General features: G+C 56.4%; 12 protein-coding genes across 12 annotated transcripts; 6 read left to right on the plus strand and 6 right to left on the minus strand.

Annotated features, from left to right (window-relative positions):
* Window positions 1-286: 286 nt before the first annotated feature.
* PHSY_005401 (hypothetical protein) lies at window positions 287-2,920 on the minus strand (the record flags this gene model as incomplete). The annotated part of the gene is made up of 2 exons (XM_012336010.1): window positions 287-438; window positions 2,470-2,920. 2 exons carry the CDS (start codon window positions 2,918-2,920, stop codon window positions 287-289), a joined length of 603 nt encoding a protein of 200 aa, XP_012191400.1.
* Window positions 2,921-3,381: 461 nt separating this feature from the next.
* On the plus strand, window positions 3,382-4,503 carry PHSY_005402 (serine/threonine-protein kinase ATG1; the record flags this gene model as incomplete). Its single annotated transcript, XM_012336011.1, has 1 exon — window positions 3,382-4,503. The coding sequence occupies one exon, from the start codon at window positions 3,382-3,384 to the stop codon at window positions 4,501-4,503; it is 1,122 nt and encodes a 373-aa protein (XP_012191401.1).
* Window positions 4,504-4,802: 299 nt separating this feature from the next.
* Window positions 4,803-6,605, minus strand: PHSY_005403 (flavin-containing monooxygenase, ER membrane; the record flags this gene model as incomplete). Its single annotated transcript, XM_012336012.1, has 1 exon — window positions 4,803-6,605. The coding sequence occupies one exon, from the start codon at window positions 6,603-6,605 to the stop codon at window positions 4,803-4,805; it is 1,803 nt and encodes a 600-aa protein (XP_012191402.1).
* Window positions 6,606-6,834: 229 nt separating this feature from the next.
* PHSY_005404 (hypothetical protein) lies at window positions 6,835-7,842 on the minus strand (the record flags this gene model as incomplete). Its single annotated transcript, XM_012336013.1, has 1 exon — window positions 6,835-7,842. One exon carries the CDS (start codon window positions 7,840-7,842, stop codon window positions 6,835-6,837), a length of 1,008 nt encoding a protein of 335 aa, XP_012191403.1.
* Window positions 7,843-8,772: 930 nt separating this feature from the next.
* On the plus strand, window positions 8,773-9,951 carry PHSY_005405 (hypothetical protein; the record flags this gene model as incomplete). Its single annotated transcript, XM_012336014.1, has 1 exon — window positions 8,773-9,951. One exon carries the CDS (start codon window positions 8,773-8,775, stop codon window positions 9,949-9,951), a length of 1,179 nt encoding a protein of 392 aa, XP_012191404.1.
* A 174-nt stretch (window positions 9,952-10,125) lies between these two features.
* Window positions 10,126-11,715, minus strand: PHSY_005406 (hypothetical protein; the record flags this gene model as incomplete). The annotated part of the gene is made up of 1 exon (XM_012336015.1): window positions 10,126-11,715. One exon carries the CDS (start codon window positions 11,713-11,715, stop codon window positions 10,126-10,128), a length of 1,590 nt encoding a protein of 529 aa, XP_012191405.1.
* A 400-nt stretch (window positions 11,716-12,115) lies between these two features.
* On the plus strand, window positions 12,116-13,150 carry PHSY_005407 (splicing factor; the record flags this gene model as incomplete). The annotated part of the gene is made up of 1 exon (XM_012336016.1): window positions 12,116-13,150. One exon carries the CDS (start codon window positions 12,116-12,118, stop codon window positions 13,148-13,150), a length of 1,035 nt encoding a protein of 344 aa, XP_012191406.1.
* Window positions 13,151-13,444: 294 nt separating this feature from the next.
* On the minus strand, window positions 13,445-14,934 carry PHSY_005408 (exo-beta-1,3-glucanase; the record flags this gene model as incomplete). Its single annotated transcript, XM_012336017.1, has 2 exons — window positions 13,445-14,584; window positions 14,683-14,934. The coding sequence occupies 2 exons, from the start codon at window positions 14,932-14,934 to the stop codon at window positions 13,445-13,447; spliced, it is 1,392 nt and encodes a 463-aa protein (XP_012191407.1).
* An 826-nt stretch (window positions 14,935-15,760) lies between these two features.
* PHSY_005409 (hypothetical protein) lies at window positions 15,761-16,512 on the plus strand (the record flags this gene model as incomplete). Its single annotated transcript, XM_012336018.1, has 2 exons — window positions 15,761-15,968; window positions 16,445-16,512. 2 exons carry the CDS (start codon window positions 15,761-15,763, stop codon window positions 16,510-16,512), a joined length of 276 nt encoding a protein of 91 aa, XP_012191408.1.
* A 36-nt stretch (window positions 16,513-16,548) lies between these two features.
* On the minus strand, window positions 16,549-18,172 carry PHSY_005410 (hypothetical protein; the record flags this gene model as incomplete). Its single annotated transcript, XM_012336019.1, has 3 exons — window positions 16,549-16,779; window positions 17,467-17,784; window positions 18,020-18,172. 3 exons carry the CDS (start codon window positions 18,170-18,172, stop codon window positions 16,549-16,551), a joined length of 702 nt encoding a protein of 233 aa, XP_012191409.1.
* A 434-nt stretch (window positions 18,173-18,606) lies between these two features.
* Window positions 18,607-21,873, plus strand: PHSY_005411 (DNA-binding protein SMUBP-2; the record flags this gene model as incomplete). Its single annotated transcript, XM_012336020.1, has 1 exon — window positions 18,607-21,873. One exon carries the CDS (start codon window positions 18,607-18,609, stop codon window positions 21,871-21,873), a length of 3,267 nt encoding a protein of 1,088 aa, XP_012191410.1.
* A 32-nt stretch (window positions 21,874-21,905) lies between these two features.
* PHSY_005412 (hypothetical protein) lies at window positions 21,906-22,427 on the plus strand (the record flags this gene model as incomplete). The annotated part of the gene is made up of 1 exon (XM_012336021.1): window positions 21,906-22,427. One exon carries the CDS (start codon window positions 21,906-21,908, stop codon window positions 22,425-22,427), a length of 522 nt encoding a protein of 173 aa, XP_012191411.1.
* Between the last annotated feature and the right edge of the window lie 582 nt (window positions 22,428-23,009).

Raw genomic sequence — 23,009 nt, forward strand, 5'->3', positions numbered from 1 at the left:
GCCATCTTTTGAACGTGAGAGTCGAGAGACCGGCAGTCTGCTGTGAGAAAAAGTTTAACCGTGTGTGACCACCCTTTCGAAGAACAGCCGAAATCGGTAAGCCCGCGTCCCAGATTCACTCTCCGTCGCGACGAGCATCGTCATCACTGAAAGAACAATGGTCATTGTTTCGACGATCTCCCCTGTCTTACCGTGGGGTACTTTGGTTGGTCAGCGACGTCGAGTTTCTCGATGCAGACAGCCATCGGTGGAGAAGCGCTCGATGACAATCCTTCGCCAACTTCAGCTAGTCGACGATCTTGTTCGCCCTTCGGAAACTGTGCATGGGGGTTCTTTCGCCACCGATCCGACAGGAAGCTGTTTCAATGCGCGTTGTCGATCTGGTGGCGTGTCGGGTGTCTTCGACAAGGTCGATTGATAAATGACCGATGTATTCCGCTGAACAAAGACCAAGTGGCGAGCGAGCCGATCGGTCATACCTCTTCCACATCAGGTCAGGGTGCAGATAGGAACGCCGATGATCGCGAGCTCGCGAATAGCAAAATAGTACAGCCGAGGCTATCATACCGCCCGCGGTAACCTGGTAAAGTAGCCACTCTATTTGTCGCGGACTCCGGCACCTCGTCGTCTTGGCATTCGATGGGATTTTCGTCGTGCCCGCACACAGAAGCCAGGGCCCTGAAATGATTCTCAGTCCGGATGACGCATGCTTGCATCTAATGCTCCGCCACGCGAATTCACGACCCTGTATAGCGCAGGGTTGCCCTTGAGTGTGACACCAAGAGACGCGACATGCTGACCAAGTTGCGAGAGGTTTACTGGTCGACGCTTTGTGAGTGGGACGCCACCAAGGAATTGTGGCTGAAGGACAGCTTCACGCGAGTGGCCTTGGCTGTCAAGCCTGCCAAGTCCCGTTCTCCCTCATGCCTGCACATCAGTGGTCGACTGTTTCCTCCTTGAGCCAATCGCTATCGATGGCAGAGACTCACACGACATCGCGAGTTCTCTTTCATCTGCGGAACGACCCGATCTTGGCAATCGCGTTCCGACTCCGCTGCAGTCACAGTGAGGGGAGATGGGGCGGGTGCGGCGGGTTGGCGGGTGTATGCGTGCGCCGCGAACCTGCATGATTTCTGCTCCAAGTGCATACAGCCCCGCCAGGCGAACCGCCCGTCTCGACTGTTTTCTCTTTTGCCTGTCAAAAAGTGAATAAGCGGCCGCTCAGACTGTGGTGGATTTTCCCATGACATGCCTCTCGATCTGCTCTTTACAATCGAGAAGATTGCGTGGGAAGCAGACGACAGGAGGAAGGAGTGTTGGTCTGAGTCAGCGAACATCACACTTCTGCACAGCGCACAGCAGTGTTGTGGCGGTCGTTGTGGCACCACCCCTCGTCAAATGGTCACAGCGCATTGACGCCCGTGGGGAAGACTGGGAGGCTGCCTCAACGTTTTGTGTTGAACATCGCAGACTGACAGCGAGAGTGGACACGCGCAATGTCCCGATGCGCTGAAGCCGGGGCGCCGAGCAGAGTTCGGAAGCTAGTATGACACTGCATCACCCTGTGCGCTGAGGAGGCGTAACGTTCTGCAACGAAGCAACGGCTGACACAGCAGTCACCGACTGTACGTGCGCTCAAGGGTGTCGTCGCGTGGGGCGCAGCCGCTGCAAGCGCTTTCGGAAGCCGTGCCGAACTTTTCCACCGTCACAGTGATGATAGCGATCCTAGCGTCGGACTCTCCAGAACAATGCGCTCTCGCTCTGCTGAACAAACTTCTCTTCCAGCTCTGCAGGCTCGAGGGCTCCCTCTCCAACCACATGAACCGTCGTTCTGCCTCACCCCTCATCGGGCTTCCGACCTTCGACGAGCATCAATCTGTTACCTCTCCGGCAACATTAGCTGCGCCGGCCTCTCGCTCACTCATACGCCAGCAATGCTTGCATAAGAGGCTGACTCCTTTTCGGTCGTTCCCCGCTGCGGCCTCGGCACAGCATCTATTCTTCAAGACTCAGCAAGTTCTATCTGGCGCACACGCCGTTGGCCGACAGAGAGCCTCAGCGATTAGTCGCCCTACGTAGCCGTCCGCTGGTCGTGTTCGAACAAGCCTTCTCGCAACTTCGGCCGCCCTGCTCTGCCTTGTGTTTCACTGGCACCTTCGCTACCTTGCCGCGCTCGCTTCCCACTCTGCGGACCCCGCCTGCTCCTTCTATCAGCTGCACGCCCGACGACTCGGACTCATTGCTCGTTCGACGTCAGACTCTGTCGGCGTGCTTCGTCTCCACCTGCGGTACACAACCTTGCTCCGCCGAGGCCGCGCGAAGGAGCAGCCACTACAGCGCCACCTCCGTGCCGGTCCTCTTGGCACTTAGCTGCTCACTTACTCGCTGCTGATCACTCATCCCCAAGTGTATGCTGGTCTGCCAGCCTTTGGGCTTCAGCGAGAAGGCGCTTTCATTTCTTCGACCTACCCCGCACTTGCGGCCTCGATCTGCTTGGCCGGTCGCTGCAGGATCGTTCCGGTTTCTTCCACCGATTTCCAACACAAGATCTCCTGCTGGAATCGTCTCTGTCGGAGAGACTGTGAAAAAGGTCTTTGCTCTGTCCGTCCCCAACGCCAAGCTCTGCTTGTCGACGCTGTTGGGCTTTCTCGACCTGGTCAGGCCGCCGTCTTCCGGCTGAGCTTCTGAGCTCGACGCTTGTTGCTCTTGACTGCAACCCTATGAGACCGCGTCGGCTTGCATCTTCTTGCATTCGGGTTTCGTTTACCGAGGCACCCTCGTTGTGACAGCGGGGTTCGCATTGCGCACTTCGCTTCTTGGCACCCCGCCCTTTGCCGATATCGACATCAAGCTCGGTGGCTCGTCGGCAGCGTTCTAACGAGCTGTCCAGCGCCCACGTTGCCTGCTTGCCACCCTCCATCGTCAAATCGCATCGTTAAGAAGCGGGTCCATCGCTTCCCAACAGTCGACGGTGCCGCGACAGCCGCTCGACCGGGTTGTCTCAAGGTGATCGCCGACGCCATTAACGGATTACCAAAGCTCTTGGCGCCTACGATTAGTCTCTGGTCTCGACAAAGTCGCTACTGAAAAAGTGTCGACCGCGACTTGCACAACCAACCACGTCGCACTGCAACGTCGTCTATCTCTGCTTTGGTTGGGGTGAAAGCTCGCCGTGTACAACAAGGGCGTCGCCAAGAGTACCTTCATTTCGCAGGCATCAGGCCGCTCGAAGTATTTAAGCGACAGGTCTACAAGCAGCCTCTTTTGCATCCCGCATCGTTGTGCTCTCACATCGCTCAAGGTACGAACATTTCTGCATACTTCGTAGCCGTACACACATAAAATCTATCAATCTTTTCCTTCATGCAAAGAGACTTGGCCATGATGATGCCCGACTTTGTCCGCCGCGGACGATCTACCACCTCTAATCCCGACAACATCGGCAAGTCTCACGGGTCTACGCGTAGGAAGAGCAATCCAACCTGCAGTCGGAAGCCATCTCGGACCAGTTCTCAGCTCGACGATTGGAGCGATGGCTTCACGGGGTTCGTCGATCTCGACCGGAGAATGCGCGAGCTGGCCATGTCAGAGCAGGGCTTCCCCGCATTTGGCGTCGGCGATCACTCCGATGTGTACGAGCCCTTCCCTCGATCCCCCTCTTCTTGGTCGGATCGTGTGACAGATCGTCGACGCAGTTCATCGGATTCCACACCAAGCAGCATTTCGCAACTCTACATGGCGACTGACCCGACCAATCCGTCTCTGACGCCGTCTTTCAGCTCGACGACCGCGACCTCACGGTTCTCGCAAGACTCTTTTGGCCATTTTCCATCATCCTGGTCAAAGCGTGCATCTGTGACAGCCAGTAACGTCGACTCTTTGGAGAGTGTACATAGCCCACTGCGACTCGCGCCTCTCCCTGCCTGTCCTTCGGCCTTTGGCAATTTTCGGCTGACGGACGCTGCTGCGGCGTCAAAGTCGAAGCGATTTGGCAGCAACTTGTCACCGTCATCTTGGTCGAGTCAGGACGATTGCGAACCGCGAACTCCACTCGCTGCAGGTCCAGGCTCCTCGAAGCACGAGCAATACGAACCTCTCACCCCCGGCATAGCAGCAGCCGCCACGTGGGTCGATCCTTCCGCATTCAGCTATTTCCCTGCCGGTCTCGGTAGCAGTGACAGCAGCAAGCTCAAGACACGCTCTCTGCGAAAGAAAGCGACTCGAGCTCCTCTGCCACGCCTGATCTCGGGCGAAGTGGTGTCGTCCGCCATCGATCTGACTGAATCACCTGTTTCAACGCATTCGTGGCATCAGCTCAAGCATTCCGCGTCGGCTCCCGCGAATGACCGTTCCGATCGCAAGGACGCATCATCGTCCAGCACACACGCTTTCAAGAGGTCCGCACAGTCACTCGCTCTGAACTTGCGACGCAAGATCAACCGCGCGAAACGCAACGTCCATCGTTCGGGCCAGGATGTTGCTCCACGCGCAACATGGTCTTAGAGGAAGTTCGGGGAGAGGCGTTCGTCTCCTTTTCGACGGTCATTCAGCAGCGGTGTTTCCTCGAGTCCAAAATAAGTCCCGAAAACTCGATCTTGGAGCTTTTGGTAGTTCCGCAATGGTTTCGAAAGGTTTATATGTATCAGTATCGTACGTTTGGCTCTGTTTTCGCTCGCAATGATGTCGTGTGTGACTTGCGAGGTTTGTCTATGATTGCATGGATGTTTTGCAAAATTCGTCTATGATTGCATGAGGTGAAGAACTTGTCGAGCCGGTAAGTGAGGATGAGTTAGAAGAAGAGTTTAGTAACCGAGTAAGGAGCGTCTAAGACGTTTTGTATCGGCTCTTCTTTGATTTCGAAATTCGGCGATAGATCTCCATCCCTCGTGGGTGGCTGTGGTGGGGGTATCTTCCTGAGTGACGGTTGTAAACTCGTCGGGACCTGGGGGGCGGAGGTGGGTGGGGAGGAGGGAGAGGAGGGCGTTTTGGTAGGCTGTGTCTGAGGGGTAGCCTAGGTCGGAAGTTTTGTTACCCGAGTCGCTGGGAGTCGAGGTAGTGGACGACCATTTGAGCGGGTCTGTGGTGGGGATTGTGGGGTCGAGGCGCGGGAGGGCGGTAGAGTTGGGTGCACGGGGGAGGTCCGATGACCAGGCGGCGGAGACGATCCGCGATTGGACGTGCGTCAGCGGCATGGGTACGATTCGGATGGGAGCACCGAGGATGCAGAGCGAGGGATCGGGGGCGTAGAACAGCGACCAGTCGTCGAGGTTGGTCAGGTACGGCGATGTGCGAGTTGGTGGTGTGTACGGATCTGCTATCTCTTCCTCCACAGCGGAGGGGGGATGGGGTGGAATGAGCGGATGTGTATCGAACGGCGCCAACGTCTGATCCAGATACGGAAAGTCGTATGAATAGCCCGTTCCAAAAACTATCACATCCACATCTTCCCGCGTCTCCCCACCTTCGAACACAATCCTCCCCTCCTCATCTACATGACTGACGCGCGGTACAACGCTGATCCTTCTCGCCCAGTGCGGCGCCTCACCCGACCGCGGATCAAAGTCCAACGGAGGAGCCTTGTCCACGTCCTCGTACGAATGAAGCACTTTTCCGCTCTGCTCTCCTGCCTCGCACGCATCGATGAACTCCTTCGTCTCGGATTGCCCCTCGGGCAGGGTTCGCAGGATGTACCCAACGAGCTCCCTGGCGATATCCGACCCGGAACTCGAATTGCCCACTACCAAAACCGTTTTGCCCTTGAATGGAATAGGCGAGCGATACCACGCGCTGTGCAGGACTTCACCTTTGAAGCTGTGCAGCCCAGCGACACGCGGGATGGACGGCGTGTTGCACCGACCGCTGGCGATGACGATGTTGTCGAAACTTTCTTCCCTCTTCTCGCCGGTGATGATGTCGATCGAAGTGAGGGACCATTTGCTGCCCCACCCGATCCTTTCCTTTGCTTCCGCCGCATCGTGGTGTGTTCTTACCAGCGAGGAAACCGCCGTGTTCAACCGGATCTCTGCCTTTCCCGCAGCATCGCGTACCGTCTCGTTTCCGAACTCCAAAATGTACTCTTCGACAGTCTTGCGGTCCGGGAACAACGCCGTACCTCTCGCATACGGGAACGATCGATACGCCATCACATCACAGGGTAGATTCGTCCTCAACCCATCGTACATCGCCCCCGGTGGTCGGAACCTCCCTTCCTCAGCACCATCCTTCTTCCCACCCGACCAGAGTGGGTAGGCTCGACCATGGCGATCGTACCGGACAACGCAAGGCCCCGGATCGGCGTCGTACGCCCAGATGCCAGAGTGCGTGGAACGTCGCTCGAACAGTGTGATGTGGCAGTGAGGTGAGACGGAGAGGAGTTGGGAGAGGGAGGAGAGGCCGGAGGGTCCGCCACCGATGATGGCGATTCGGCGAGGTGGGGTGGTGGAGGTGGCCATGCTGAGGAGTGAGGTGGTTGCGCGACGGATCGGCGAAGCCATGCAGGAGTCGATTTCAAGGTTGAGCAATAGGGAAGGATGAGGGTGACCGAGGAGGAGATCGGTCTCAGCGGAGTAGTGAAGAATGGTGAGAAGGTAGGAAGACAGGTCCATGGGCACAATCACGTCAGAAGATCTGGGAAAATGCAAGCAAGGGTCTCGCTACAACCGTGTGGAGGCGGCTTTTACGTTCGACTTATATCGCCGAGCAGCATTTCCGCTGCCACTTCATCTTCATCCTTCACAATTCACGAGACACACTCAAATCTCCTTCAATCACAGCGTTGATCAACTATCTGCTTTCATTTCTAGCGCACATCGGAACTGCCCGACGTGTCCAGGCTCAGTTGAAAACGACAGTCTTTGCGCCATTCAACAGCACCCTCCTCTCCGCAGTCCACTTGACGGCTCTCGCCAACACCCTCGCCTCTACATCCGAGCCGGCCTGGACCAGATCCGCGGGCGTCATGGCGTGATCCACCCTCTCCACCGCCTGCTCGATGATGGGGCCTTCATCCAAATCCGCCGTGACGAAATGCGCGGTGGCACCGATCAACTTGACACCTCTCTCAAACGCCTGATGGTACGGCTTGGCTCCCTTGAAGCTGGGCAGGAACGAATGGTGGATGTTGATGATCCTACCGCTGAAGAGACTGCACAGCTGCGGTGAGAGGATCTGCATGTATCGGGCCAGGACGATCATGTCGATGTCGTACTGTTTGGCGAGCTTGACCATTTCGGCTTCCTGCCACTCCTTTGTCTTGCCTTCGGCTGCGTTGATGGGGAGGTGGTAGAAGGGGATGCCGTTTGCCTTGGCGAGGGGCTCGTAATCGGCGTGGTTGGAGATGATGAGGGGCACGGTGATAGGGAGCGTGTTGTTGGAGAGACGGAAGAGGAGGTCGTTGAGACAGTGTCCGATCTTGCTGACCATGATGAGCGTACGCGGCTTTTCCTCGGCGCCGAAGATCTTGACAGAGACCTCGGCTTCTTTGGCGAACTCGTCGTCGAATTCAGATTTGACCTTGGCGAGGAAAGCGGATCGCTGTTGGGCGTAGTCCGGTGCACGGGGGTCGGGATGAGAGCCGTTTTCGGGTAGAGGTTCGGAAGCATGGACGCGCATGAAGAAGGTACCCGTGGTGGGGTCACCGAACTGAGCAGAGTCCATGATGTTCATGTTGCGACGTGCGAGGAAGCCAGAGATTCGGTGGACGATGCCGGGACCATCGGGACCAGAGAGCGTGAGGATGATCGAGGGAGGTGGGAGAGCTGAGGCGGGCTGCTTAGGACGGATCTTGGTAGGCAAGATGGTCTGATGGGATGCGCTAGCAGCGGTTGCGGAGGGGGCCGACATGTTTTCGAGATCAGCGAGCGAACGAAGTCCTCGAGTGGTGATGGTTGAGCGAAGTGGAGTGCCGAGAGCTCGACGGTAGCAAGAGGTGGATTGACGGAGAGCGGTGCGAGATGACACGAATGCAGATGAAGCGAGCTTCGATCCGACGAGGTTGAACATGGAATGCGGGACGTTGCCTTGAAGGAGGGGATGATGATGGTCGAGAAGGAAGGCCACGCTGGCAAGGGAATATGAGAACAACACGCTTCCATCTCGTCTTTCTTCTCAGCGCTTCGGGTATTAACTTTTTCTTTTTCGATCTTCGCTACGCCCACGCTGGCTTTCCACGACAGCTCGACAAACCGAAAATTGATTAGATTTGATCATCTAAATCCATCACAATCAAAATGCAGAGCGCCTGCAGGCTGATGGAGTCGGGCCTTTTGACAGCCAACCAAAAATCGCCCTCTGCAGGTATTCCCGAGTCATCCCCGCCCAGATCTCTCCTTACTGGTCGGCCGTTCCGGTTTAGTTGCCCGCACATCCACACTCGCGATCTTGTCCGGTCGGTAGGTCCGATGCAATGCCACCACGAATCGCTGAATACCAGTCGGGTTGCTTCCGACATCTCAATATGTGCCTTCGACGTCGGCGAAAAAGTCCGAAAATGCGAGAGGAGCATACGACTGATTAGTCACGATTGCAAATCAAGATAGCGGAAGTGTTGCTCCACATGTGTCCCGCCAAAAGCACGAACCTCGTTGCACTTCATCGTCTGCACCCTCGCACTTCTACACTGCCACCAGTCCTGCGATTCCGAGGCCGACTCGCACCGCACACTCTGTTGCGCTGCCTGTAACCGGCACCAGCATCCATTCATATCCCACTCACCTATCAGACATTTACCTCCGGACCATCAGCAAGACCTCGAAGTTGTGCACTCTCTCCAAAATGAAGCGCAAAGTCCTCCTCATGGGTCAATCCGGATGCGGGAAAACCTCCATGCGCTCCCTCATCTTCTCCTCCTACCGCGCCGCCGACACGCGTCGACTCGGCTCCACCCTCGACGTCGAACACTCGCACGTCCGCTTCCTCGGCAACCTCGTCCTCAACCTCTGGGACTGCGGCGGACAACAGTCCTACATGGACTCGTACCTCGACAAGCAGCGTTCCCAGGTCTTTTCCACCGTCGGCGTACTCATCTACGTCTTCGACCTCGTAGCCGCTGCGGAGGGAGGCGAGGAAGGCCAGACAGAGTGGGAAAGGGATCTGAGGTACTACAAGGATTGCGTGAGTGCGTTGTACCAGTACAGTCCGGATGCGCAGGTGTTTTGTCTGCTGCACAAGATGGATTTGATCGATGCGACGAGAAGAGCAGGGGTGTATTCGAGCCGTGTGAAGGAGTTAAGGAGGAAGTCGAGGGAGGTGGCACAGGCAGCGGGCGGGAAGGGCGAGGGTTTCAGGGTCAATTGTTTCGCGACCAGCATATGGGATGAATCCTTGTACAGAGCTTGGAGTAGGATCGTCCAGACACAGATCCCAGCTCTCGGAGTATTGGAGAGACACTTGCAGTTGTTGGCGGATACATGCTCTGCAAGCGAAGTGGTGGTGTTCGAAAGGACGACGTTCCTAGTCATCGCAAAAGCACTAGGTAGCAGTTGCAAAGAATCTTCCTCATCTCCACAACGTCTCACCGGTTTCCACTACGACGAAGAAGAAGAAGGCATGGAAGGCTTCCGCGACACCCAACGCTCCTCTCTCACCTCCAACTCCTCCGGCTTCTTCAACCCCTCCGACTCGCACTTCTCCTTCACCTCTTCCACAACCACCACCAAACCTTCCGCACAATCCACGACGCTCGACCCAGAACGCTTCGAAAAAGTCTCGGAACTCATCAAGAACTTCAAACTCTCCTGCCAGAAGCTGCCCGCCAAAACAGCCCAGTGCGAATTCCAAGCCGTCGAACTCCGAACGCCCACCTTCTCGGCCTACATCGACAGCCTCACCTCCAACACCTACATCATGATCCTCGTCACCGATCCGAGCATCCATTTGGCGAGTGTAAAGCTCAACGTCCAGTTGGCAAGGGATCATTTCGAACGGCTGCAGGCGATCAACCTCAGATCGTAGCTGGAAGGAAAAAGAGTCCGTGTATCAGGTCAGATAAGCAGCATCGCATTGTAATACCCCAGCCTGCTTGGCACTTGAAACCCGTCACAGAACAGTGAGTGGACGTCGATGAGTGGGTGGTCTGCCATTACAAGGACGCACGATCCACACCAGGATGCAGCATCTTAAGCTGTATCAGTCTCGCTTGAGAATCTGCACTTTGGCCGGCTGAGCAGGAGCACCTGTGTTTGATGTAGTAGCGCTTTTCTCTTTATCCTTCGCCGCGCCATTCTTTCGCGGTGGTTTATTCTTTGCCTTCGCCTTAGATTCTCCTCCTCCACCGCCGCCTTGAGGGTCGGTTGTCTTGCCGGGGGCACCTGCAGCCGCAGCCACAACTCCGGGCTTCGTGTCGGGTTTCTTAGAAACCTTGCTTGTCGAAGGCTGTTTTGCCGTTGAACCTTGCGCTGCATTTGGTGGTGTATCGGCAGCGTCGGCGGCCTTGCCCTTGCGCTTCTTGTTTTTATCCTTCTTGAGCGGCTTCTCCTGCGCTCCTCCTTGTTCGCCTTTGGCACCATCTCCGACTCCAGGAGCAGCTCTGGCCTTCTCCTTTGCCTTTGCCTTTTCCTTCTTCTTGTTCTTCTTCGCCTTTGCCTTTTCCTCTGCTCGCGCAGCAGCACTTGAACCAGCAGCCGCCCCGCTCGTGTTTCCTGCCGCAACAGCCTTCGCTTTGGCCTTCTCCATCTTCTTGGCCTTTTTGATCGCAGCCGCCGACTCGAGCTTTGCCATCTTGACCGCTCTCAGGTGTAGCAAGAGCGGAGTTGCTTTGCCCGCTGCCAGCTTCGCTTCCTTCTCCTTCTCTTTGCCCTTGGGGTCGTGCAGCGAAGCTAACAGGTCGCCTTCGGAGCGCTTGACATCATCGCCTGCGTTGCCGAGCCTCTCAAGGAAGGATTGGTAATCGGCATCCTTTTCGATCGTGCCTTGCTTCGGGTCGGGTTTCGCCTTGCGTCCACGTTGGACGGACGCCGCTGGGGGCAAGACGACTTTCTGGTAAGGGGCAAATTCGACTATGGCAACGGATTCTTTGCCTTTGCTGTCACGGAAAATGTGACCGTCAAAGGCCTTGTGAAACTGGACGAGAGACTGCGGGTCGAGAAACCGGACGTATGCTCGAGCGTGTTTGCTCTGCTTGTTGGCGTCTGTTTTGAGCTTGCCTGCGACGAACTTCTTGAAGTCGACTGTGGCGGCTGTAGAGGCTGGTGGAGCTGGTGACGTTGTTTCTGAGCCCGCCTGAGCCGGTGTATCAGCAGCTGTACTAGCATCAAGCGCTTGGCAGTCCTTTGCATCGCGGATCCAGGGAGACACAGCTTTCCACAAGATCTCCTCGGGCAAATTTGGTGGCAGTCGACGAATCACTACCTTGCTCTTGAACGAAGACGGAGCCTGCCCTGGGCGAGGCATCTGAGCTTTGGGTGCATCCTTCTTGGGCTGCTTCTTGGGTTGTTTTGCGGCGTTGTCCGACGCTGATGTGGTGTTTGTTGGCTTTGAAGGCTGAGCCCCATCGGCGTTTGATGCCGCGACAGCCCTGTCTTCAGCGAAAGAGACTTTGTGCGCCTTCTGAGCTCGATTTTGCGCAGCACGCTCCTTGTTCTGCTGTGCTTTGGCTCGATTGTCGACCGCCTTGTCCTGCTGCTGGGCCTTGGTGGTCTGTTGTGTCCTGACCTTCTGACTCGGATCGGTGGCGGTGGCATAGACCACGGCGGAAGGACCAGCTTCCGACTGCGGCATGTCTGTGAGCCTTGTTCGCGCAAGTGCACGAGGAAGTGAGAAGGGGGTCGAGAAGGAGTGAAGTAAAAGTTTGTCGGAGGAGACGAAGATGAAGTGGAGTGATGAGGTTGTGGCAGACGCCTTCAGGGTCCAGTTGGCCGCATTTCTTCGCGTTCAGAGAGACTGGTGTGCTGCCTTCGTTTTTGGATGATTCTTCTAATAATATTTCGGCTGCGCCTGTGGGTCGTGAGCCGTGAGCCGTGATTTTGGCAGAATGTGGAGCCCAAACTTTCCTTCTCTCCTGTCACCATCGCCTGTTGTTCGGCTTCTCCGATTCATCGCTGCACCGCCGCTCTCAATCGATCTCACCACCACAGCAGCCAACCTGTTGCCTCCTTCTCGGACTCTCACGACCGCCACAATGCCGCCGAGGAGAACCAGAGCAGCCAAAAAGGCCGACGAGCATCAAGATGCCGCCGAAGCCGCTACGACCGCAGAGCCGTCAGCATCAACTTCATCAGCGTCGCGGACAGTAGAAGCCGAGAATGTCGCAGCCATCGCACCCGAATCAACACCATCCAAGGCCAAAGCAAAAGGAAAGTCGAGAGCGGCAAGGCATCAGCCGTTGCTAGCAGAGGGACCGACTCCCGTACCCGCTGCTCCGACTGGTGATGCCGACGCGGACGACGACGACGCCACCACCTCAGAAGCAGTCGCTCAACCGGATCCCGAAGCCACTTCCACTGCAGCGAAACCAACAATGGAGGATCGGCACGCACGGCTCTCCGCCCTGCGCGCCAAGATGTCCGCCTCTTCCCGTGCCAATCGTCGGGACATCCTTTCCGAACAATCGCGCGCACGATCCATCGCCTCGGACCTCTCATCCTCCTCCACCTCATCACGCAAACTTCTCAAAGCCGAGAAACTCCTTCAAGAGCGAGACCTTCGCGAAAGCGGGACCGACGTAGAAAGGCATCGCAACCTGCACTATTCCCTGGAAGACAGTGAAACGTGGGATTCGAAGCTGGAAGCGAAAGAGAGGAGGAAAGATTCGGGACCGGGGGATTTTGGAGATGCTGCAAAACGCGCCTACCAACGACAACTGAAGACGATCAAACCCGACCTTGCCGCCTACAAGAAGCAAACCCAACAAGCCGGTTCATCGCACCTCGCAACCCCCGCCTCGCTCTCCCTCACCCGACCCGACACCAGAGCGCACGACGAGCTGCACTACGGCACCCACCAACCCAACGACGACGCCGTGGATCGTGTCATCACCCACCTCAACGCGGAAAAGCAGAAGATCAAGAACCGCTCACGACGCAGAAACGACGACGGCGAAGAAGTGAATTATATCAACGACTCGAACCGTCACTTTAACAAGAAGTTGAAGCGGTTCTATGATAAGCAGACGCAGGAGATCAGGGAGAATCTGGAGAGGGGCACGGCGCTTTGATGGCGGGGCACGGGGATGTGTCTCAACGGCTTTTGCGGAACACGGTCTTTTGGCAAAGCAAGAGGGATTCATTATATATACTTTGATGAATGGGTTTGTGCTTGTGTTAGTTCATATGGCGGAAGACGATATGTTAGGAGGATCATGCGATGCTGATGAGGATAGCATGGAGCATACGGGCGAAGTTGTGAGACGGAAAACTCAATCGATACTCCGCGAGAGGGCAAAGTCTAAAGTCGACTCTTAGCACTCTTTGGAATGCGCACCCATGCAGAAGCCTCTACTTGCAACCGCTCAGCAACGAGCGTTTGGCCTCGAGTTGAGATTGTACGTGATCCATCCACCCTTCAGACCGCGCTGGTAATCCCAATCCGCAGCCGACTCGGTCTTCCACGTCCAGAACACCCATCCCGACGCACGCTCGTACACCGACACCTGCGTCTCGAACATACGCCTCAGGTAGTCCTTGTACGAGCTGGAAAAGGCGGAGCCGTCGCCCGTCTTGTCGGAACAGCTGCCGACGTAGTAGCTTCCCGGATAGCTGCCGTCGTACCTAGCACCCACACCCCTACCGTTGAGATACTTGGCACAATCGGTAGGAGCGTTGGACCATTCACCGACAACCGTGTAGAGGTTGCGGTTGGACGTTTGAAGGTCGTTGATCATGTTGCAAAAGTTGCTCAGTCGATCGTTCTCGGACAATGCCACCTCGGATGGCGAAAAGACCTGGTAGATGTGCGTATCGAGCAGAACCTCCTGATATTGTTGAGGTTGCATGAAGCCGTTCCAGTACGAGAGGTCCTGGAAAGCGTCGTGGATCATGATGGCAGCATTGCCAAACTTGGATCGTGCAGCGTAGTAGCCCGAGTTGTAGTACTGCTTGGCCGCTGGCAGCATGTTACCGCCAAGGAAGCCGGCAGGTTCGTTGAGAAGCTCGATCGAGGTGACGGTACCGTCATACTTGGCGTAGCGCGCGGCGATGCTGGAAATGACATTGACGCTACGGTCGATGTTGCTCTGGGCGTTGGGCCAGTTGGCTGAACCTTTGCGACCGGAGTTGTCAAAGCCGTTTTGCGATCCGGGAGCGCCGTGGAGGTCGATGATGACCTTGAGACCCGCATTCCTGCACCACTGAATGGCGCTCTCGAGGTAATCGGCCTGGTTCGAATGGACGTATGGTTCGCCTGCCGACGTGTCAAAGGCCCAGTAGCCGATGGGGATGCGTACGTGGTTGAGACCGGCAGCTGCGATCTGGTTGAAGTCGGATTGGGTGTAGAAGCTGGCCCAATGCGATTGCATTCTACCGTAGGCGTTGTTGGCGTACTGGCCGAATGTGTACTCGTCAATGACGCGCGAGTCACCAGTGCTTTCGAAGAGGCTCGGTGTGATCCAGGGCTCGGCGACGAGCCATCCTCCAATGTTGACTCCTCGTACCTGCCAACGCAACACGAGAAAAGATCAAGGCGACAATGTGTCAGACAAGAAGAGCGCGGATAGTCTTTACGTTTCGGTGGAGCGTGTCGAGCACTTACCTTTTGGCTTCCATAAGCAAATCCGGGAGATTGACGAGATTCGAGGACGATGCGAGCATCGCTGAGCAATTCGCCGCGTTCATTAAGGAGCGAGTCTTGTAGCTTGCCTGAAGAATCGGCACGGATGACGGGGCGAGTGTCGTTGCCAGCAGGTATAAAGCCGCCAATAGGAGCGGGTGCCGCGAGGACGTGCTGCGAGAAGAGGGCCAGCGCCGAGGCCAGAGCCGGTAGCAGGGTGAATTTAAGCATCATCTTACTTGTTGACCTCTATTCTATTCGTCTAGGGCAGTTGCAGGGTGTGTAGGTGCAGAAGAGAACCGATGGTGTAGCTTGGGTAAGGAGAAACGGGACCCGAAATGAGGTAATGGCGATGATGGCGGTGATGGCGGTGATGGTGGAGAAGAATGTTGACGCAGGAGGATGGATAGGATGTGGCTGATCGATTCTGCCAAGAGCAATTGTGGCTGCTTATATGAGCTTGAGCCAGAGCAGGAGAGTAAAGGGATCGAGAGGGTAGACTTGAGGGAAAGAGTCTGAGCCTGGGATTCGTGCAGCAGCGTCCGTCAAGGTCAGTGCGAGATTGTGTGTCGGCACGAAGGTAGAAGGTGATGATAGCGTTCGGTGTTGCAATTGTAGAGAGCGTGGTCGTGAAGGTTGAACGTAAACGGGGATCGAGAGGAACAGGAGGAGGTGGACGGTTGAGAGGGGGTCGTGGCGAACAGCGGCGAAACAATGCGGCAGCCAACTGGGAGTAGCCGAAGGGGCTGGCTACAGACGAGCTGCAAGTCGAGCCAGGCGAGGTCGTATAGCCGGCCATTAAATCGAGGCGAGGGCGTACGGTACGACGTACAAGAGAGCGAAGGAGCCTTTGTCTCGTCACAGCCGAGCCAAGCCGTTGTGACAGGCGCGAGCGACATACGATGACATGGCAACGCGACCACCCATACACAGAAAGTCAAAAGCGAGCCTGCGACTCTGATCGAGCAGAGCAGGCCGAAGCAACACGGACGGCGAGCGAACGCTTCGCAGGAACAGAAGCTGCCACAAGAAGGCGTTTCTCGTTCTTTGACAGGCTGGCATGGACGTGCATTTTGTGCGTCGAAACCGAGTGACAGGACGGCATGAACCCAACGTGACGGATGGAATTTTGATGCAGACCCGTGCCGGGCGGGCAGAGCGCAAGACCAGGAGAGCGGGTCAACGCGCCGTGCAATTGCCGGTGTCCACAAGGCGATCGGAAGGGCCGCTTCGGGGGCTGTTCAAGAATGCAGAACGACGGACGGTTGGTAAGCCAGAGCTACGCCAAAAGGGGAGAAGCGTGAAGTGACCTCAGCATGCGCAGGCTGTGGCGCAGGAATTGCACTAAGAGAGCTCGGCAAAGGGTTGCATAGACGTCGGACGGCATGTCAACTAGACTCCAGAGGAGCGAAGCACAATAGACGAGACAAACACTGAATCACTGAACCCGTGACTTGTTTTTCTGCCTTTTTCTTGTCCGGTGCTAGCAACCCCACACTGATCAACTACATGAGCGCGGGCAGCGGTTTTGCCGTCAGATCTCTCGACCCGCAAGGAACGCTCCGTGCTCCGCGAGCACCTCTGCCGGTGAAAAGCGTGCTAAGATGCATCGAGACAGACTAGCGTTGCATCCCTCACCGACCAGAAAGGGGCTCAAAAGGCGCGCTTCTTCGGCTCTTGATTGGTTCGGCTAAGCCCAAAGCATCGTTGGCGATTTATGACTTTGAGCGCTCGCAACGCCTAGGCGAGCGGCGAGCTCGTCGCCAAGAGCACAAGATGGCCGTCCGAGTCGACGACGACATCACAAGCTAGCGCAGAAGTCGGATGCCAAGCTATCTTCGGCTCAAGCTAAGGATTGACTCGAGCGACCGATGACGAGGTCACATGGTTGACGCTTAGGATCGCAAAGACGAGCGTCGTGTCGTCGCGACGATGACATTGGATGGTAGCATTCGGTTGCGTTATCGAGGACGAATGGAAGAACGCAGCTCTTCTACTACTCGTGCCGTTTGGCTTCTTCTTACCTCCGAGGCAGATGGTGGGATACGGTAGCTCTTGGTCTGCCTCGCCGGGAACGTGCTACGCCGGAGAATGGAAGCGACCAATGAGGGTTTCCGCACTCCGACGGCGGGCAAACAGGGAAAAAGATCCCTCTTCAGCCCCGCTCGCCCGGCTGCTTCCTCGGGAGATTCGGTCCATTTGGCGTGCGAGCACACACTTTCGAAGCGGATAGAATGCGCCTGGACAGATCTGATCATGTTTCCGCGCAGAAAGCTCATCGCGACGGATTCATTCAGAGGTACAGTGTACAGAGCGAGGGAAGCAACGAGTAGGACCGGCATCCGTCTTTCGTTCCAAAGCGCGGTGAATGCTAGGGTCCATCTGCTTTTCATGCTGCTTGGCTGTCAACGACGGGCGCGCGGCCGGTCAATCCGGGGAAAGGCATCTCTTGACTCTTTGTCTCGGAGAAATACTGGGCTTCTGTGAAGCTTCTACCGGTCGAAATTTTATATTTCATTAAAAACAATTATTAGGAGCCCCCTTCTCTATGCGAGGGGCGCCGCGCTTGGATCGCGTACAGCAAAATCCATCGCGGTGGAGGAAGCCGTGTCCTGATCAAGTGCCATCCAGTGTTGAGCGTTGCCCGTCTCGCTTTCCGTCGGCGACGTCGAGCTGTGTGTCGCATCAGCCGAGCGAATCGCGCGCCTCGCTCCATGCTGCACAAGAATCCAAGTCCCCTGACGTGGACCCTCGCTCTGTTCCCACCTGAAAGCCAAACGCAATCTCGACTCTTAAGAGCAGCAGCAGCAGCACCGCTCCTCTTGCTCGCCGTTCTGAATCAAAAGTCGACGGTGGATCGGTGGGTGAGACTACCGATTCAGTTGGCTGTGTACACTCGATCTCTGGATCGAATACGGTGTTGGTCATTGATGCTCGACATGTTCGGCTGCTGGCTGTCGTCGTTCGGTCAACACCCCGTGAGATCCTCGACATCCCCTTCTTCTTGTTCTCGTCGCTCTTGTCGGTACGAAATCTGACACGACGATCGACAAAAGCAGCCAAGACTGCGAGGGCATGATCAATCTGCGACACGGAGAGAGGGATTGCCTTTTTCTGCGATCCTCACGCATTCTCCCCGATCGCTGGGACCATCTATTGGCCATATGAATCTCGTACACGACATCCAATACAGTGGTAAAAGCTGACATGCTGCGTCCACAGAGCTGTTTCAGTCCATGCGATCCAACGCTATGGCACGTTGCCGGTAGCCACTTGGCACACCCGGCATGCTTGGCCGGCAGACGCGTCGTTGACTGACGTTCTCGCTGATCCGCAACCTTGTCCGCCGCCCGATGTTCAGGTTGGCGTTCCTCGGCAGCACTGCACACGCCGAGATTGCAGCATCGTCGGCGGTGCGAGGCACGCAGAGTGCGGAATTTGGACGTGATGCAACATCAGTCTTTCGGAGCATATTTGTTAGACCTTTTCTCGTGTGTCTTGCCCTTGGATGAAAATTACTTGATTTGGTGATGCTGACAAATCAAAAGGCGGCGCACTGCACTGCGAGCTCACACGCTTATTTCGGCAAGCTGCGCATTTTTGGCGAGAGTGATTTTGGATTTGACACTTTCTTCTTGATATGCTGCGCTGCGCTTTGATACGGCTTCATCTGCTACCGCCTTCTATCCTGGACGAAGCAGGCTTCATCGAGGACGTGGCATCCTCTCGTACTCCCACTTTCCTCACGAAAACGCCCTCAAACACAATCAACACACGACTACTCAGCCGCTGCCAGTCTCGCTCGGAGCATTCTCCCATCTGCTCGGACTGCGCTCGACACCATTGCAGATGGCTTAAAGTCTCTCCTGCACCGCTTGTCGACCCTGTCGCACTTTCTTCGTAGTCATGTCCGAGCCCTACAACTTTGAGCACTTTGACGGCGCCTCAGACTACGGTGCAGCCAACTTGGAATACTCCTATCCAAATGGCGGCTCCTTCCCTCATGGCCAATCCAATGGTCAAAAGCAGTTCAAGCATTCCTCGAGCAATGACCGCAAACAGCTCGACCTAGACCTAGACCTTGATGCAATCAGCGACCTGCACATCACCGATCGTGGTCTCGACTCTTCACGCCATCATGCCCACTCTCATCCCGATGCCACCTCTTCTTCACACCAATCCACTGCCGCTCATCAACACGACTTTGCTACGCTCTCGGATGCCGGCATCTCAGAAGAGGCGGATCCAGCTTTGCTGCAGAACCTTCCAGAGCATGCCTGCGCCTACTGCGGCATCTTCAATCCAGCATGCGTAGTCAAGTGTCTCATCTGCAACAAGTGGTTCTGCAACTCGCGCGGCTCCACTTCCGGCTCTCACATCGTCAACCATCTCGTCCGTGCCAAGCACAAGGAGGTGTGCCTCCACGCCGAATCGCCGCTCGGCGAGACCACGCCCGAGTGCTACAACTGCGGAGCCAAGAACGTCTTTCTTCTCGGCTTCATTCCAGCGAAGAGCGAGACCGTCGTTGTCCTTCTCTGCCGTCAGCCTTGTGCCGCCATGTCCAACTCCAAAGACGTCATCTGGGACACCACCCAGTGGTCGCCCCTCATCGAGGACCGATGCTTCCTCACTTGGCTCGTCAAGGTTCCCTCCGAGCACGAGCAGCTGCGTGCACGCCCCGTCACCTTGCAACAGATCAACCGTCTCGAAGACCTTTGGAAGGACAACGCTAGCGCCAGTCTTGACGATCTCGACAAGCCCGGCGTTGAGGAGGAACCCGATAGCGTCCTCCTCAAGTACGAAGATGCCTACCAGTATCAGAACATCTTCGGTCCCTTGGTCAAGATGGAGGCGGACTACGACCGCAAACTCAAAGAATCCCAGACGCAGCAGGACCTCGTCATCCGTTGGGATCAGGGTCTCAATCAGAAGAAGATCGCATGGATGATGCTTCCCAAACTCGAGAGTGGAGAGGTCCGTCTGGCTGTCGGTGATGAACTCAAGCTCCGCTACCGAGGCGAACTGGCTCCACCTTGGGAAGGCGTCGGCCACGTCATCAAGATTCCCAACAACGTCTCGGACGAGGTGGCGCTCGAGCTCAAGAGAGCCGACGGCGTACCCGATCACTGCACCCACAACTTCTTTGCCGACTTTGTGTGGAAGGCCACCTCCTTCGACCGCATGCAGAGCGCCATGAAGACGTTTGCTGTCGACGAGCAGAGCCTCAGCGCCTACATCTACCACAAGCTTCTCGGCCACGACGTTGAGAATACCACGTTGCGAACCACCATGCCGAAACGCTTCAGTGCTCCCGGCCTGCCCGAACTCAACCACAGCCAAGTCAATGCGGTCAAGAGCGTCCTTCAGAAACCGCTCAGCCTGATCCAGGGTCCTCCCGGTACCGGAAAGACGGTCACCTCGGCTACCATCGTCTACCAACTCAGCAAGATGAACCCCGGTCCCGTCCTGGTCTGCGCACCTTCCAACGTCGCCGTCGATCAGCTCACTGAAAAGATCCACAAGACCGGCCTCAAGGTGGTTCGTCTCACCGCCAAGAGCAGAGAGGCGCTCGACAGCCCCATCAGCTTCCTCACCCTCCACGAGCAGGTCGCCAACAACGATACCAACATCGAACTGCAAAAGCTCATCCAGCTCAAGAACGAACAAGGCGAGCTCAGCAGCAGCGATGAGCGCAAGTACAAGGCGCTCACCCGTGCCTGCGAAAAGGAGATTCTCAGCACCGCCGACGTCATCTGCTGCACCTGCGTCGGATGCGGCGACCCTCGTTTGGCCAAGATCAAGTTCCGAACGGTGCTGGTCGACGAAGCCACGCAGGCGGCGGAACCGGAGTGTATGATCCCGCTCGTGATGGGCTGCAAGCAGGTTGTCTTTGTCGGAGACCACCTCCAGCTTGGTCCCGTCATCATGAACAAAAAGGTCGCGCGCGCAGGCGCAAGCCAGAGCCTTTTCGAGCGCCTCATCATGCTCGGCAATCGGCCCATCCGACTGCAGGTGCAGTACCGTATGCATCCTTGCCTCTCGGAATTCCCTTCCAACATGTTCTACGAAGGCACGCTGCAGAACGGTGTCACGGCGCCAGAACGCTTGCGCAAAGATGTCGACTTTCCCTGGTCCGTGCCGTCGCTGCCCATGCTCTTCTTCCAGAACCTGGGTCAAGAGGAGATCTCGAGCAGCGGTACTTCGCTCCTTAACCGCACCGAGGCTTCCAACGTCGAAAAGATTGTGACGCGCTTCTTCAAAGCTGGTGTCAAGCCATCGCAAATCGGTATCGTGACCCCCTACGAAGGTCAGAGGAGCTACATTGTCAACCACATGCAGCTGCACGGCTCGCTCAAGAAGGAGCTGTATAAGGACGTCGAAGTGGCCAGCGTCGATGCGTTCCAAGGTCGAGAGAAGGATTACATCATTCTCAGCTGTGTGCGTAGCAACGAGCACCAAGGCATTGGCTTCCTGAGCGACCCGCGACGACTCAATGTGGCGCTCACCCGTGCCCGATTTGGTCTGGTGATCCTCGGCAACCCCAAGGTGCTCAACAAGCATCCTCTGTGGCACTATCTATTGATCCACTACAAGGAAAAGGGATGCCTGGTCGAGGGAGTGCTCTCAAACCTGCAGCCGAGCATGATGCAGTTCCCCAAGCCACGTCGACCGTTGCAGAAGCCCGGCGACCTCATGGCACGCCACCGTCACGATCTGATCGGCGGCGACGGCTATGGCGCGTCTCGTAGCGGGCGATTGCCGGATGCAGGTGCAGGTGGAGGGTCTAGTCAGCTCGGCTTCTTTCGCACGCATGATCCCATGTCGTACATTCCGAGCGACGCTCAAAGCGTCACAAGTCTTGGCACACAGGCGACGTATCCTTCGGCGCATCTTTCGATGGGCGGCATGCAGGGCCCGTACGCCAGCAGCATCGTGAGCCAAGACGTCGACACGGAGAGCTTGGCGGGTAGCACCGCACCATCGGCCAGCATCACGTACAGCCAGAGCGACCGCCTGCACCGACGCCTCAGTCTGAGCAGCATGGGCGGCGCTTCGGACGTGACCAGTATCGACAACTATAAGGGCGACGGCAGCTTCGTTGGAGGACACGACGATGATGCGGGTTCGACGTTCTCGGCTGCCATCTCGCAGTCGTCGTTCACCACTTTTTGAAGTACAGTACCACCATGCAGAAGCAGATGCAGATGACGCAGCGGCATTGTCTCCATTGTTTGACTCTCTTTGGGTCGGGGCATGAAACTCGCTTCGTCTCTGGAAGTACTTTTCACGCTGCCAGGCTGGTCGACAACGTGAATACGGCTGCGGAATGTCATCGGATGAAAGAAGCCGTCTGTTGGAATCCGAACCACGCTCGAGCCCATGCGACGTCGCCGTGCTGCGCTTTACCGTATCCACGAGCCATTCTCCTGCACCCCGCCTCGGCTGATCGCGCTAGGATCGATCGAAACAACCATGCAGGCACAAGCTTGCGCTTCGACATTGCCGATGACCAATGCGCGTTCGGAAAGCTGATCGTCGATGCTGCAAGCGCCTGTAGCAGCCAGATTGGAACTCGATCTGATCTCCAACAGCGATGTCACGCATGCACAAGCACGCCGTCGGTAGCTGTTAGAAGATTCATTGTTCCACTAAACGACGTTCGCGTGGCTCGCACCCCTCCCTCCATGCAATCCATGTTATGGACCGGTGATCCTTTTTCCCAGTAAACTTGGCGCTGTCGTGTGTAACAACCTTGTTTTTCTTTGAGCTGCGAGAGCCGTGAGTCAGGAGCGTTGGAAGAAGTGGGAGCACGAGGATGATGCATTGCAACCTTATCTTTGTTTGACGAAGACTGCAGCTGACAGCTCTGAGACTAGAAACCAACAGCGAAACAAGATGTCAAAAAAAAGTGTAAGATTCCATGAAATCGTTTCCCCGATCCCTTGCTTCGGGTGAGACACAAAAGGCAGGGAGGTGAGACTACAACAGAATGGGGTTTTGTGTGGGCGTTTGACAGGGAGCTTTCTTTTGGCAAGTTTGAAAGTCCGAACGTCCGTTTTTTCATGCTGCAGGGAAAGAAGGAAAGAAGGCTTTGTTCGGCGCATCACGCTCTGGACCCTTGGGCGTACTGGCCAGCCACCCAGCCTAAGGTAGAAAGCTGCAAGGTGGAGCGGGCGAATTCGACTTCCTGCAGGCAAAGCTACTTCTGCCTGAGCTCGTGTTGACCCGCATCGCCACCCGATCGTGCATGTCTGTGACCCAGCTCAGAGAGAAGCAGATGTCTCAGTCGCGCATGCGTCCCCCCCCCC

This window comes from Pseudozyma hubeiensis (genome assembly GCF_000403515.1).
Source record: "Pseudozyma hubeiensis SY62 DNA, scaffold: PHS49, whole genome shotgun sequence".
Classification (NCBI taxonomy): Eukaryota; Fungi; Basidiomycota; class Ustilaginomycetes; order Ustilaginales; family Ustilaginaceae; genus Pseudozyma; species Pseudozyma hubeiensis.